A 16,461-nucleotide genomic window follows, 5' to 3' on the forward strand; every position below is an offset into this window, starting at 1 on the left:
TTCTTTTGTCACTGGTGTGCTCTGACCTATCGCATCTAAAGACTGTAAAGTCCGTAAGGCCGAGTTCGCTATTACTAACATCAGGAGATAGGTTAGTTTCCGCCAATGAAATCACATCATAGAGAGATGTAGGTGCTGATTTAGCCAACAGGTTGATTTTACTTCTTAATCCATTTACATTCTGAAAATAAAGGTTTAAAGGAGAAACAGCAGATGGGAGACCGTTGGATTTTAATCGTTTTTTGAACTCTGAACTATTGATGGTATATAGTTCTTATATTTTATTGTGAGGTTGAGCTCTCCTTGTTTCTTTCTCTCTTCAAGTTCCGCGGCAATCGATTTATAGTAGTTTTGTTCATTGGGAGTGCGATCTCTTCCAAGTTTGACGGACGAGAAATCTGGATCAACATTTTTGGCCACTTCTGACGAGAATTTGGACAAGACAGAGCGAGCATCTTGCTCACTCTTTAGCAACACTTTCAAAGGTCTGGCTTTGTCTGCAGATTTCTTCCCAACCCTGTAGGCCTTAACTGCTGTGACGCTTAGTTCAGGCAGAGCAGAGTTAATCAGTTTCGAAATTTGATCAAGATCATGATTAATTCTTGTCTGAGTGTCATTGCTGGTAGATTCAGGGAGTCCATAAACCATTATGTTAGAAGCTCGACGATTTCTCTCATTGACTTCAGACACTACCATCTCCATATCAAAGTTACTTCTCGCAGAGTCATTTACTGACTTTTCTAGACTAGCTATTTTAGCCTCATTAACATTTACACGTTGTTCTAAAGACACTAGATTTTTGTTGAGGCCATCCACCTGTTCCAGAATCTGGTCTACTTTTGCAGGTAAAGGTGTAAGCTGATCAACCTTTGTCACTAACTCTCCTATTACTTTTGATAACTGAGACAACTGATTAATCAACAAATTTAAAGGCTGTTTAGAGCTGTTAACACAGTCATCACGCCCACAAGACCATTTGCGACTACTATCCTTTGAAAGCTTTGTATATTCAGCTTGCGACAGACTAGTGCATGAGGCGTGAAACCATCTGTCGCACGGTCCATCACATTGGATTCCCTTCTCATCCTTAGAAACAATAATCACACAGACTGGGCAAACTTCAGGAGAAGACATTGTGTATAATATAAATTCGTATTGATTTTAATCCCTGTTGATGCAATATTATTAAGCTATGGTTTTTATTGATAAAAATTTCCACTACGTAGCAGTTTAAGTGCTTTGCTAAGATTCTTGACTACATTTGGTTATTACATTAGATATAGTACGGCTGAACCATAGTGGGCATTGATCAGGTTACTCAGTGGCGATAACCCCAATTCCATGACATTCTACACGTATGTATCAAGTTTCGTGGCAATCGGTTCAGCGGTGTCTGAGTTTATCACTGCCAAACAAACAAACAAACAAACAAATATATATACAAACATCCTCTTTTATACTTATAGATTTTGGAATAATGAGGTTTTGTAGTGTAGAATTCTCGGTTCATCAAGGTTCTACTGAATTATGTTTGGCGGTAAATAAGTGTAGAATGAAATTTAGCTATACAGTAAATGTGTGTGGGCCTATACACCTGTTCTAGAGTTATATAGCCTATTAACTCGCCAGCATCGTCCGATCGTGCCGTCATAGCCCAGCTCAGTGCATCAGTCATGTTATCTACACTTGGTAAACCCACTGACTGCCACTTTAGGCCAATAATCAGTGAGAAATATAAACCGACAACTTGAGATAGAACTCACTGTCATGTGAGAACCAGAACAACATCAAACATAACCTAACCTCAAGGTAACAAGCCAGAGCATTTAACATCAGTCGTCTGCTGAGCTGAGCTGAAGTGTTTTTGGCTGCTGAGTGGACTAATGTATACAATATTGTAGGCCTGCAATGTCATGTGTTTTAACTTTTTCTTATTGATAGACCCTAAGCATTGTACATATTGGTTTGTTCAATTTATATTGTATTTCTTGTAACAACGTCTATTTCTGATTTGCAATTTGCTGAGAGACTGAATACATGCCTTATCAATGCATTATGCGCCTTCTCACTATCTCAGCAGATGCCATCTTTCCTTTTGACGTCATGGCAATGTTTAGTTGCAGACGCTAATATCTACTGTGCATCTTGTTGATGCCCAGTCAGTACAGTACCTTACATACGACTATAAACATAATTCAAACAAAATCCACTATGTTTGCAAGTATTTGACTTCCTAATGTGGTACTGTAACCCCTAACCTCAAAATCTAATAGATCTCTTGTGCTAGCTGAGATTCTCAGTAACCAAGGTAGTCTCTGGCCAAACAACCTCGGTTAATAATTGAGAGTGTTTGGTATACAATATTTTTATCTAAAAGTCATTCATATTGTTTCCAGGATTTTAAGGAAAATTTAAAAACAGGAGGTGAAGCCTACCTTGCAGGAAATTACCGCAAAGCTGCGGACAACTATAAGACAGCATATGAGCGTGTTGGAAAGCGATATTATGTGAGTGTTTTCACCCTTGTACAAAATAGTTGGTATTTGTTTTAAAAATGCAATCTTGTATTCAGTGAGCTTACAAATATCTAGGGATGGACGAGATTGGATTTTTAGTTCGAGACGAGACGAGACGAGATTTTTTATTTCTCATAAAATATTGAGACGAGATCGAGACGGGATTTCCCTTCTCATACACAACGGGAAATGCACGTTCGGAATTTTTACCTGATTTTGTAACATTGTTAGATGACTGTTTAAATACAAAAATAATGATAATAGGCAAGAATATTTACAATCTTTTATTAAAAAAAATCAGCATAACATTTTTTTATTAATCACGCCTAAATTATTAAAAATGCCTACAATTAGGAAACATAGTGATATCAGTTAGGATAGAGTTCAACTTATCCTAAAATAAAATAAATCATAAAATAAAATATTAATTTTTAAAAAATAGTTACTTGTTTTGACTTTTTTATAGTAATAAAACATTCCTCACACTGCTAACACTTAACAAAACTTCTCAAATGTTATTAAAATAATTAAAGTAATATTTACATTTGAAGAATTAATTAAATAAGAACGCCTTCGCAAAGGAAACGCAAGTACAACACGCTCGTTTATTGCGGGTATTGCATTGACTTTCTGCAGTTTTTAATTTTTTTTTTTTTTTTTTAATTCTCGTCTTGATAAAAATCTCGGCCAAAAAGAAATCTCGTCTCGTGTAACGAGATTTAAAATTTCCCGAAAATTTCCCGAAATTTCGAGACTTGACCATCCCTACAAATATCATTTGAGGACTAGAGCTTCAAAGATATTGTATTAGATTTATTGTTTGCCCGAGTTCTTGTAGGTAAGATGTTTGTGTTACCCTATGCATTTCTCCACCTTCAGGGCTCTTATTAATTCATCTTAATATGACTACCTATATAGTCTGTATTAACCCAAATACACACACGCCCACTAGTTTCCGCAGTCAACTGTAACTGATAGTGATAACACATTGATGCTTTCTATCTACAACTTAAGGTTCAAGAATTTAATTTTTAAATACTGACTGGACATTTGTGTTGGATAAATATTTTTTTTTTACTTTTTGTTTGAATTTTTTGAAAAATGTAACCTTTTTCCTAAGACTGAGATTTTGAAGAAACTTAATATTCTCAATCACAAATCCTCATTTATAAAAACCCCCCTGAGTTTATTTTGGATTGACATAAAGCATACATAAACAGCGAGACAATATTACATGTTGAATCTTATCCAATTGATTGAAACCATGATGCAAATGTACTTTAACTCTGCCCTCTGTGGATATAATTAGCTGTAATATGAGTGATTACATGAAAACACAACTGATTAAAACCATGGCTCAAATGTACAATCTGTGCTCTGCGGAAATATTTATATATAATTCCAACTATCTGAATTGCTGATTATCCGAATATCTGAGTGAAAGAATTAATAAAAAAACCTAACATCACAGGAGCAAGAAATTTGTTAAAGAAGACAGAAGCTGTGATTGCGGGAAAATAAAAAAACTCTCACAGTCGTTGTTTCACTGTCTTCCACAGTCATACATCATCATCGTTTTTCACAATCGTTGCAAAATTTTGAAGATCTTCCACGGTCTTGTAAACATCATCATTATTGTCTCCCACAGTCATGGAAACATTGCCATAGTTTTCTGTTATTGCAGCCAAATATCTACTGAATATCTTGAATATCTACTGCGATTGTGTGGTCTGGAGTATTGTCTTCCGTGGTCATGGTAAATCATGAATTTTTTTCGATCGCGAAATTTTTACAGAGGCATTGTAAAAGCTCAGTCTATTTTCTGCAAAATACCCTGAATTTCGTTAAAAATCCAATTATCAGAATAGTTTTCATTTGAATTTGTTACGGTCCCAATTGATTTGAATGATTGGATTTCTACTGTAGCTCTGATTACTTACAATCTCTAAAGTAGTTAGCTGATGATTGCAATATGTTTACAGGATTATGAGACTGATGAGAGACAATGCAATGTCATCAGATATGCTTCGTATGCTGCAATGATCAACTTGAATACTTACGATGACATTGTTAAAAGTATTCACGGTCTTAATGAAATGACCATATTTGCATATGACTTTCCAGCTATATATATTCAAATAGCTCGAGCATATTATAAACTTAACAGGTAAGTTATTAAACAGTTGATACAATTATTTTACATGATTTTACGAAAAATTAGTAGGAAATTTTTCTGAAAAAACTGTATCTGTTAATATTAATATTTTTATGGTGATATTATTTTGGTAATCTCTAAAATCAAATTTGATCTGTAGGCCATTAGAGCAACAGCAATAAAATGTATTCTCAAAGAACACACTGTCGTTTATCACTACCCTCCTTTTACGATCCAAATATTATTTGTGGTTTGAGTTAGGCATGGATGGGTTTTGAAATTTCAAACAATTTTCGAGCATCGTCCATTTTTCTATTGATTTGTCTTTGGGATTTCTTTATATTTCTTTACGAATAATAGCTATTATTTATTTTGTATTATTTTTAGTTATCTATATAAATAATAGCTAATCATAGTTTGTTAAATAGTTTTTAAACTATCAAAATCAAATGTTATGTACAACACAGTCATAGGCTTTTGACATGGCTCAAAGAGTTCCAGGAACATTCTGAGATCTGTCAATGCCACAGACAACCTCCTTGAAGAAGTCAGACGCATGCTGAGTTAAATTTTGTTCTTATCAACTCATACTGTTGTTCTTATCAACAAATTAGCTATTGTTTCAAAAAAGTCTATGTATAATCATTATCTATTTATAGGCAGCTGATAAAATTGATATCGGGGAGTAGTAGTCAGGTTTTGATTTACTGTGAATCATAAAAAGGGGGAATTTCAGGAAATTTCTTTCATAAAGAAAATTTTTGTTAAATGTAAACTTTGGTTTATTATAGAAATATAATAAATGAAATACTTTTCCCATCATTATCTGGTATTTACTCTTAAACAGTAAAAACTTTAAGACGGTAAATATACAAAAAGATTTTACAATGGCCATCAATTTTAACCAGTAACACTTACAGGTTCAATCGGAATCTGAGAGAACCAAGTGGCGTCCTTGCTCAAGTACTTTTGGTCACCAGAAGTTTTAGAAACAAACTGATAAGTTCCAGCGGAATCAAAGTTGACTCATATATCGATTTGTCCCTATGCTTAAATATTTTTGTTATGAATATACATTTCTTCCCAAGCATTCATCATATTTCCCTTTATAGATATCAAAGTGTTTCACAATTTACATTTATCATCCATTCTGACTAAAGTTACACTTTCTTTCTGTTCAAGAATACATTCAAAGCCATTATTTTTATCACAGCCAATAGTAGTTGGTTTAGCTTTTTCTTATGTTTCTAGGTATAAATCTGCATTAGAGCCATTAGAAAAAGTACAAGCTATAATAGATAACGTTCCAATATTTCCAACTTTTATATGGCCTGGAACAAATGATACTATTGAAGAAACTACACCGAGTGGATTGAAGGTATGTAATGGTACAGCTTTTGTTGTGCTTCTAGGTTTAAAACTGCATTACAGCAATTAGAAAAACTAGAAGCTATATTATTTCCGATATTCCCAACTTTTAAATGGCCAGGAACGAGCGAAGCCATTGAAGAAACCACACCAAAAGGATTAGAGGTATGTGTAAAAAAAACTTGTTATACAACAGCAACAGTTAAAACAAATTCCTTTTTTCTTAGGTGAATCTTTATCTTTATAAGGGTTAATAAACCATTTGCGAAGAAAGATACAAACTCACTTTAAAAACATATATTTATTAAATTAAATTCATTTTTATTTTTATATTATATACAAAAATCTTAAATCTTCTACATTTTGATCTTGCTTTTAGCGAATTTTCCCTACAGAGAATAATCTATGTGCAAAGGTGTTATCATAGACTAAGCAACACAAGTAGACTCCACATCCCATTGTACATTTTGAAGCTTGTTTTTCGTGTCTAGTTCATCTTCATGCACGTCCATTCTGATCTCTGGGGTAGACAACATTTTGTTTCTATTATTTTAGGGTTATTTTCATGATTTGTGCTTTACTATTTGGTTATAAAACTGGGAGACCAGTTATTGTTTATGATTATATCGTTTTATTTTGTTAAATGAGGGTTTAAATTACTGAAATAACAAGAAACAAATTGTAAACAAAACACGACCTCTACAGTTGGACGTACAGAACTAACAATAAAATTGGCTTCAGCTGTTCCATAAGGATGACAATTCTACTAAGGGAGTATGTTTTATCTATAGTGTTATAGGCTATTCGCTCAGTCTGCAGGTTTACTGCGGTGGGGTATTTTACAATTGTTATTAACATAGAGATCAAATTCACACCTTGTCAACAAAAGAGCAATCCTTAATCAATAATCATCAATGTTTTTTTATAATTTTGTCAACAGAATGCAATCAAAGAACTGAACCAACTGTGTCGAGTGCCTCACAAGCCCACAGCTATATGTAGATACAATAATTGCTTGAAGACCACTGCTCATATTGTGCCTTCGGAACTTATTTATTCCACGTAAGTTGAAGAACAAATCATTTGAAAAGATTATCAATCTGTTTTACTGTGAATTCTCATGGTGTAGAAATAGAATAACCTGAATCATTTTAATAAGCTAAATGTTGCTGCATTAAGATTCTATGTAGCTAGCTAATATGGCTGAGTGTGTTATGTCGCTGTCGATTCCACACAAGTGTTCTTAGTTCTGTCAAGTCATAAACAGTTATCCCCAAACATTAACCCTTCCCGGATGGGTGACGGATATATCCGCCTAAGTCTTTAGCGATAAAGGACGGGTGGCGGATATATCCACTTATGGTTTTTGATGTTCCGGACGGGAAGCGGATATATCCGCCTTCCCTTCAGACAGACTGGCAGGTGCTTGAGAAGTAACCAGATGTTTCGCGGTACCAAGGCGCCACTTTCCTGCTCTCTCCCGCACTCCCTTCTCTCTCCCGCGCCTACCCCTCTCCCACGCCACCCTTTCTCCCGCGCACCCCCCACCTCTCCTACGCTCCCCCCTCAACGTTTCGCGCTCAACACTACGTTATCATTATTTATTGTTTACATATTGTTCTTTATTTATTGCCTAACGTTGTCATGGTCATATCTTCAAAGACGGGTGGTGGATATATCCGCTGCATTTCTACTCATATAGTTAAAAATGAGTAAAAAATTATTTTGTCAGTATGAAGTGTTCCATTGTGTTTTTTTTTATGTATACTTGTAAACCAAAACACAAATAAGGAAAATTAATTTTTATTTTTTCCTATAATTTTTTCCCGTTCTGTCACGATTTTGCCCGTCCCGGAAGGGTTAATTGACCTCTCATGTTTAAAGTGTAACAGGTTTAAATATTCTGTTCAATCTAGAATCCAACAATTTAATAAAGTTTAAGTATGATTATTGATTAAATTAAATATGTTTTTGTTTCTACATAACCCCTAAATTCCTAAAACTGATGAGTTCCAGATGAACTTAAATAATACAGTGTTGTTAATTTTAATATATTTTAAATGTTGTCTTCCATGTTTGTAAATGTGGTAATATTTAGCTGGTGTTGTATCAGTTTACTTCATTGGGGTTTTTATCTATTTTAAATTATTTAATGATGATCAAAAAGTCAATGCTCATTAATTTTCTTTTATAAAATTTACAGGGATCCAGATTTTATTGGCTATGTACGAATTATGTGTGAAGAAAAATGTCACATTGAATTCCACGTTCCTTGTTGGAAGTCTTACAAAGAATCAGTCTGTGGAATTGGCAAAATAAATGACAAGGCAAGTATTGTATGAATATTAATTTCAGCATATAGATCCTATGGTTTCTTATGTCAGCTAACAGCTTTTTATATTTTACCTCATAAAAACCTTCGGAATTACTTGTACTAATTTTGTTGTTACAAGTCTAATAGACTACAAGGCATTTTAGATAGGCATAGATTTCAACGTGAAATCCATGGCGTTAAACCACTACAGTCTACCTTAGCTCATACTTTGAAGACTGTGAAATTCATTATTAATACTTTATATCCATAGATAATATTGAAATTAATAACACGTATGTGAAGGGTGAAATCCTTACTGAACTATTTGAAAACATTACATTTATCAGGTTGTCAGGAATATCCCTTGGCCTTGTAATCCATTCACTGATACTTACTACCTTTACTTGGAGACACTGATACTTAGAAATGATGTTTGTGAAAATTCCTTTTTATTTTTAGCAAATTTACTATGCTAGGAATGAATATTAGTGAATACATAAAAATGTGCCTGTGTTCTTGTTTGATATCTTGAGTAAAAGCGTCAGATTTTTATGGAATTTAGTAAAAACATGTAAACTTATGTTTATTGGAACGAGTTCATGAACCAGTATGATCAGACTAAGGGAACAGGGTTTTTATCGGTAAAAACTGGTTTAATTTTTTACCCTAAAACATTGTTTTCCAATTTATTTTCAAACCATTCTGTAGAGCTTTAAATTTTTTTTTTATTGAAGCCTTGTTCTAAATTAAATAGATAGCCTACGTAGGAAATTCCAAAAAAAAAAACTTAAAAATTAAAATTTCCATTTTATTATTATAGAGTGTAAAAAACTATTGTAGTTTGCTTGTTTAATTTGATCTAATCTGGCAAATTGATTTATTATACCAAGCTATTACTGTTTCAATAAAAAGTCATTTGGGAATATATCTGACAATTTTAATGAATTATATTTGTGGAAATACAACTAGGCAAATAGAAATGCTCCTATTCTGCAAGTTTGTTGCGGTAATAAGCAATATTACTGTGGAATGTGCAGGATTTTCTGGGTCGGCCATGTCTTACAACAGACTGCATCAACAGTGAAGGCAATGGATCCTCGATCATCATCAGCATTGAGATAATCGGTTCTGACGGACAAGTCAAGTCTGTCAACAAGCTTGACCCCAAAGCTAATGCTGAACAAAAAGCTGCAGAAAAGAAAATCAAGTAAATCATGTCATTTTGTACTTACAGTAGATAATCTTTATAAATTATTATGTTTCTTCAACAGCTTAACTTTACCACTCAGCTAGTTGTTTGAACTATTAAACTTAAGCAATTATTCCACATATTGAAGCTAGAGCTTTCAGCTTCTAAACCGTACAGTAAATAAACAACATTGTGGATGACATGGAAATGTACAATAATGACAGTAACACTTTTAAAACAAACATGTTAACAAGGGTGTGTGGAGGATTCTTCTAAATCGTCAAGTGTTTCAATAAATCAAGATTATTTTACTGTTGTTGAAAGTATGTCATACATTTACGACCATAACATTATATTTATAATATGTAGTTCTTACTGAGATTTGTATAGTTTTATATTTAGGGATGGACGAGATTGGATTTTTAGTTTGAGACGAGACGAGACGAGATTTTTTATTTCTCATAAAATTTCGAGACGAGATCGAGACGGGATTTCCCTTCTCATACACAACGGGAAATGCACGTTCAAAATTTGTACCTGATTTTGTAACATTGTTAGATGACTGTTTAAATACAAAAATAATGATAATAGGCAAGAATGTTTAGAATCTTTTATTAAAAAACATCAGCATAACATTTTTTTATTAATCACGCCTAACTTATTTAAAATGCCTACAATTAGGAAACATAGTGATATCAGTTAGGATAGAGTTCAACTTATCCTAAAATAAAATAAATCATAAAATAAAAGCAATATTCATTTTTAGGGGTGTGCGATGCATCGAAAATGCATCGAAATTTCGATTCGATTCGATTCGATGCATCGAATCGCGATTCGATTCAGTGGTGGTCAAAAAACGATTCGATTCACGAGGGAGTCAGTATCCATATACGAAAAACGCCTGCAGAAAGTCAATGCAATACCCGCAATACAGGAGCGCGTTGCTGTTGCGTTTCCTTTACGAAGGCGTTCTTATTTAATACATTCTTTGCATTAAATATAGCTTTAATTGTTTTATATTTTTTTGTTTTGACATTGCAAATGATTAGAGGTTTTGTTTTTTGTCTTGATGTAAGCAGTGTGTGAAATATTTTACTACTGTGAACCTAGCCAAAACAAGGTAGGTTACTCCAAAATCATTTTAAAAATAAGTCTGAAAAATTGTTACTTAATACTTAACTAGTAAGATCAATGTTATAGACTGATACATTTGGTATTTTTGTTAGGTGTCTGTCGGTCCCCGTCCCCGAATTTTTGTTGGGGCAAAAGAAAAAAAAGAATAATTTATTTCCAAAGAAACACTCTTATATTATTATATCTATTACAGAGGAATTAAAATGTTCAAATGAGAATTAAAAATTAAGTTGGCTCACGACCTTTAAGAATAAAGACACAACAGAGCAATTGCCGCACTGCCACTAGCCAGAGCCAGGTCTAGTCGTCTACTGATAAGAGTAACAAGACAAAAGCCGTGACGCAACACTAACAGTGCAAAGAAAACAGAGTCAAAAGAATAGAAAGACTATTTATCCAGACATATTAGTATAACCATTTATTGTTCATTCAATACCTAATTAAAAATATATTTAGTATTTTACATAATAAATTATAAACAAAAGAAATATCTGATATAGTGAACAGATCTGTATCTTGGTTAAATAGTGTTAAAAAAATATATTTCTAAGATCCAATACAATATTTACAACTCACAAATTACATTGAATTAATTTCTTTGAAAATAATCTCTAACAGTTTTGTGTTTTTGAATAAAGAAATATATTTCTTTGTCTCTACTTCCTTGTTTCATCACTTGCATTTTGTCAGCAATTGAAGCAACTGGGTAGCAACCGGGTGGTGTAAGAGGGGAGGGGGAGGGTCTATGACCTTGAATTCACACATCGTTGCCCGGGCCTGGCTGGTGAGACTGATTCATTGTTTTTGTTGACATACTACTACCCTTCCTTAAGAGAAAAAGGCCCTGCTGTTCCAAAAACATTGAGGGTAGTTTAAAAACATTGACCTGTGTTGCCAAGGGCACTAGAAGATAGCATTTAACTTTCTTGTCTCTTGATTTAATATTATTTTAATCTTCTATATATTATTTAAGAGTTACTTTTCGGGTACCTAATTAGTTGTGATATTGTTTAGCTTCATTTTATGGATTTTTAATTCTTTTCATTCATTAGCTATCAAAATCAGTTGTTTTAGGATTTTAATCTCTTGCAGTACCGGTAGGTCTATACTACTGTATGACATTATATGCATTTTTTAGTCCTTATTAATTATACCATAAACAATGTTTGTATGTTATTTACTGTTTTTGAGTTTTATAGGAAATTAGTTTACACAATATCTTTTCTTCAATGAGTTCTCTACTTGACATGTTGCTTCCAGCCTATTACTATTTTAGGCCCTATAAAAATAATGCCTATGTAAAGCTGTAGGCCTACTGATGCCAATAATAATTCTTTATTTATGATGATGTAACAAATAATGTAAGTGTGAGGTTATTATACTAAGGAGGTTAGGAGGCAGGGAATGAATGATACATGTTGCATGGTGGAAACATATTATTTTTATTTTCTTCTTGCTTGCAGTCCTGAAGCCGGTCCACAGGCCCTAAACTTGTGATATGTAAATTTATTTCTTAATGGTCTTTTTATATTAAGTTCCATTCAAATTTGTTGTAATTTAGCTACCGTTACCTATTTAGTTATTTAAACAGTTATTAAAATGAGAATGAGTGTCTTGATAAAAAAAATATTTTCTTCTTTCTTGCAGTTGAGCCAATTCCAAGTAAAAATTATGAAATAGGCAAGTAAAGCAGCTCACTGGTATTTCCAGCAGTTATTCTAATACATATGATTGAAAATAAATATTTTTTCACCTAAAATTCATATGTAAGTATGAATAGGCCTAATACCACATCAACAAAAATTTGTATTACACAAATGTGATAAATTTTAATTATTGTTAATCCACTCAATTGACAATTATGAATAGAAAAATACCGTATTGCTTCGAATCGAGTTGCATCGAATCGAATCGAAAATCTTTTGAATCGAATCGTTGCTTCGAATCGAAAATTTTTTGCTGCTTCGCACACCCCTATTCATTTTTATAAAATAGTTACTTGTTTTGACTTTTTATAGTAATAAAACATTCCTCACACTGCTTACACTTAACAAAACTTCTCAAATGTTATTAAAGTAATATTATTAAAATAATATTTACATTTAAAGAATTAATTAAATAAGAACGCCTTCGCAAAGAAAACGCAACTACAACACGCTCCTGTATTGCGGGTATTGCATTTACTTTCTGCAGGCGTTTTTAATTTTTTTATTTTTTATTCTTGTCTCGATAAATATCTCGGCCAAAAATAAATCTCGTCTCGTGTAACAAGATGTAAAATTTCCTGAAAATTTCCCGAAATTTCGAGACTTAACCATCCCTATTTATATTATTTTATTTGTGGAACAAAACTCTCAAATACAATTCAGTGTTTTCCTGGTTTTCAACAAAGTAATATCTTCTTTTTTGCTTAAAGTATATTATGTTTAAAGCTGATTTTTTTTGTGAGGAAGCGGAGTTTGGAGAGCGAAGTCCGCTCTCCACTTGTCTTAGGTATCTAATGGTACTGTTCTCCTAGAAGCCACTGGTCAAGTGGAAATTGCTTCTCCGCACTCCGTGCCCCGGAAGACTCAGCTTTAGATATTACTTGACCTAATTTTTGCAAAGGAAGACAGTTGGATTAGCTTGAAAAGGAGACCTCGATAAAGAACAAAGAAATTGGATAAACCTTTGTGTTTATATCAAAGGCTAACCATCTACCCCTCATAGGTTTATAAACACATCCTAAATAATCCTTAGATGATAGTAACTCACAATTAAAGATAAAATACAACAAAGCCAAAGCCAACTTTACTCGTAGTTATATCAAATTTTATGTATGAGGCCATCAATATGAACTGTCTTTGTCTTAATCTTCTAATACTTTGTATACCTACTCTTATCAAAATAATTCTTTTGCAGGAAGAAGAAGAGTAAACTTGATGATAAAGAAAATAAAGAAAAGGTTAGTATGTCACTAAAGATTTATATGGTTTAAAATTATTATCTTAAAAAAAAATGCCATGTAACATTTGCACCAGAAGATTTGACATAGGTTTATTTATTTGTTTTGTTTTATTTAGCGCTCAAAAATATATCTCTAAGTGTTATTTAAATTGTTGTATCAAATACACATATAAATGTTGAAACTTTAATTCTTGTGTATTTTTTTTTTCTAAAAAAAAAGTTATACGACATCAAAAACAAGACCACATATAGAGCGGATATAGAATATGTAAATTGGCTGAGACTAGAAATTTCATCATTTGGCAAAACAAGATTTATTAAACTGTGTTCTCAGTAAAATTTATAATTATTAAATGCATTTAGTTTTTGTATTTTAATATTTTACAGTAGGCTATCCGTTATCCAATATCACAAAGTAAAAAGTTTACTCCAGTATACTCTAATTTAGATTTCTAACTTTGATCAAAACTATGTGTTATTGTGGACTAGTGGACTTGGACAGTAAATATGTTTTATTTTACTTTTGGAATTCCATAACATTATTATATCCTTAGCTATCAATACATTTTGCCCAATTTATGAATTTTATAGTTTCTGAACATAGAGTTTGGGGTTTTACAGGTTGTAAAGCCAAAAAAGCCCAAGGAAAAGAAAGTCAAATCGAAAGAGAAAAAACCATCCCAAGCTGTGCAGGATGATGGAAATGATGACGATGAAGATCTTGAAAATGCAAATAATCATAATACCTTGGCTAATCGTGTGTAAGTTAATGCAACAAAATATGATATACTTGATATTCATCATAGTACAGCCACACAACCATCATTACTATTACTTACAAACAAACAAATGACCAGTAGAAATAGGAAGAGGAATTAGGTAGGGTCTATTAACTAATAGATAAGTGAACGTAAACTAATTCTAATGCAAGGAAACTTTCTTGTTTTACTGGAGCAATTTTCTATTCACTGTTAAATGTTATTGTTTTTTGTTTTATTTGATTACTATTGAATTGATATTGAAGTTTTGTCACTGTTAATAAACATTAAAGAATAAAACGCTGTCAACTAAAGAAAAACATGTAAATAATCTTGGAACTGTGAACTGTGTAATTTTTCATAACCATAACCAAGGCAAGTAACATGGTTTCAGGATATGGCTTCTGAGTTTTGAGATTAAATGTTTTTCAGTTTTGATTTGTGTTTTCCAAATAAAAAGTTATGGTTTGACCTATTAGAGATCTATTTATTCTCCCATATTGTGTTTCAGGAAAGATATGGGGAGCAGAAAGCAAAGTTGGTTAGATTTGAGGCTGTGCAATTTTGGGAAAGATAACAAAAATGAAGTAAGTAAATGTACATTTAATCCACTCACCCTCTGACTTGTTTATTAAGGAAACAAAAAAAAACCCTGAAAGGAATATTTTGTATAGGTGTCCGGATATTGGATCGGATTTAGATCAGATAGTTAAGGCTCAGTTGGGATCAGATATTGAGAAGTTTGGATTTGAATGGTTCAACATTTAAGTATTCAATAAATTGATTGTGAATGGGTTGGTTGTTTGTTTTACAGGTACTTAGCAAAAAAAAAAAAAGAAACAAAAAATAGCTAACTAGGATTGACATAAAAACTTGGTTTTGGTTAATCGGTTATGCAATAATTGTAGCCCTTCCAGTTGGTTAGAAGCATATAACAGGTTTATCAGATGTTTATTTACCACTTTCATAATCTATTATCATTGGCTATTGGATACTGACGTGGACGGATTATTTGTTACGGTGGACAAGCATTTCCAGCGTAAAGCGTAACATACTGCTCAGCTGTAGTGCCTCGCACACCATGTCACACTTTGGCTGATTGGAGGGGGGGGGGGGGGTAAATGCCTGTGCACACACCTATACACCTTGCTACACACCTACATACCTCAGACAGAAACATGTAATAAAATGTACTCAGCTGATCCAAGAGAATGACAATCTACAAGAGATTATGGCAAGTCCATGGCTTGGGTTTTTATTTTTTTAGTAGAACCTCTGTCGATTAACACATACAACTGTGCTGGGGTCATGAATTTTTAATGGGCACCTTAATGTGTTCTGAGTTTTTTTTTCTTAGTTGCTCTTTAATTTCTACTACATTCTTATACACTTTGTGGTGTTTTTTTTTTTTTTCAGTGGAATCCCAATAAACCATTTTATGGGAACCATGAACAAGCGATTAATGCTGAACTTAAGAAGTTTCTGGATCACACCAATGATCCAGCAGAAATTATAGCCATAAAAGATTATTTCTTTTCGTAAGTACTCAAATAATTTATTATTTTACGTTTTTATGACAGATATCCCCTGTCCCTTCAAGATGTTGCTGCGCTCCTGTGTAGATTGTAAGAAACTATGATATCTTGGAATTTGCCACGATTGTGGTAAATAATCACGGTTATTGCCATGACTGCAAAAGATGATCACGGATGTTGACGTGATCACTGGAGATTCAAAGATTTTGTTGATGTTGAGATCTCAGGAACTCACCACTAATGTTGCCACAATCCCAAGATGCTCTGAAGTTGTTGCCATTCTGGCGTTAACTGTTTTGAGAATCAATTATAATTTAGAACTGATTAAAAATAAAGTAAACAAGTAAGACCCGATTTTTACTGTACATTCTATCATTGACTATATACATAATAACTTTTTAACTATAACTAACTAGCGTAACTTTTTGGGTAGAGTAAAATCCTGAAACTACACAAATTAATTCATTGTATATGTGTCTATATTGTATTAAAGTTTGATAAAGTTCTGACGTTTAGTTTACATTGTGCGAATTTTCAAAGTCATAA

The 16,461-nt window shown here is 32.8% G+C and overlaps 1 protein-coding gene across 6 annotated transcripts in view; it reads left to right on the forward strand.

The window, feature by feature from the left end:
- LOC128989075 (uncharacterized) overlaps window positions 1-16,461 on the forward strand; it is an 84,403-nt gene that overhangs the window by 36,727 nt on the left and 31,215 nt on the right. For 5 of the 6 annotated variants that reach the window (XM_054410966.1, XM_054410934.1, XM_054410956.1 and 2 more), the window contains exons 10-19: window positions 2,397-2,507; window positions 4,499-4,683; window positions 5,923-6,049; window positions 6,980-7,101; window positions 8,243-8,366; window positions 9,391-9,560; window positions 13,578-13,620; window positions 14,244-14,383; window positions 14,892-14,967; window positions 15,797-15,918. In XM_054410966.1, coding sequence (XP_054266941.1) covers window positions 2,397-2,507; window positions 4,499-4,683; window positions 5,923-6,049; window positions 6,980-7,101; window positions 8,243-8,366; window positions 9,391-9,560; window positions 13,578-13,620; window positions 14,244-14,383; window positions 14,892-14,967; window positions 15,797-15,918 — 1,220 coding nt within the window. Of the gene's footprint in view, window positions 1-2,396; window positions 2,508-4,498; window positions 4,684-5,922; window positions 6,050-6,083; window positions 6,205-6,979; window positions 7,102-8,242; window positions 8,367-9,390; window positions 9,561-13,577; window positions 13,621-14,243; window positions 14,384-14,891; window positions 14,968-15,796; window positions 15,919-16,461 lie in introns of all 6 variants that reach the window. The other variant, XM_054410949.1, reaches the window with a different exon arrangement.

This window comes from Macrosteles quadrilineatus, unplaced genomic scaffold, assembly GCF_028750875.1.
Source record: "Macrosteles quadrilineatus isolate MER2022 unplaced genomic scaffold, UCM_ALF_1.0 Scaffold_1__1_contigs__length_201487025, whole genome shotgun sequence".
In the NCBI taxonomy this organism is placed as follows: Eukaryota; Metazoa; Arthropoda; class Insecta; order Hemiptera; family Cicadellidae; genus Macrosteles; species Macrosteles quadrilineatus.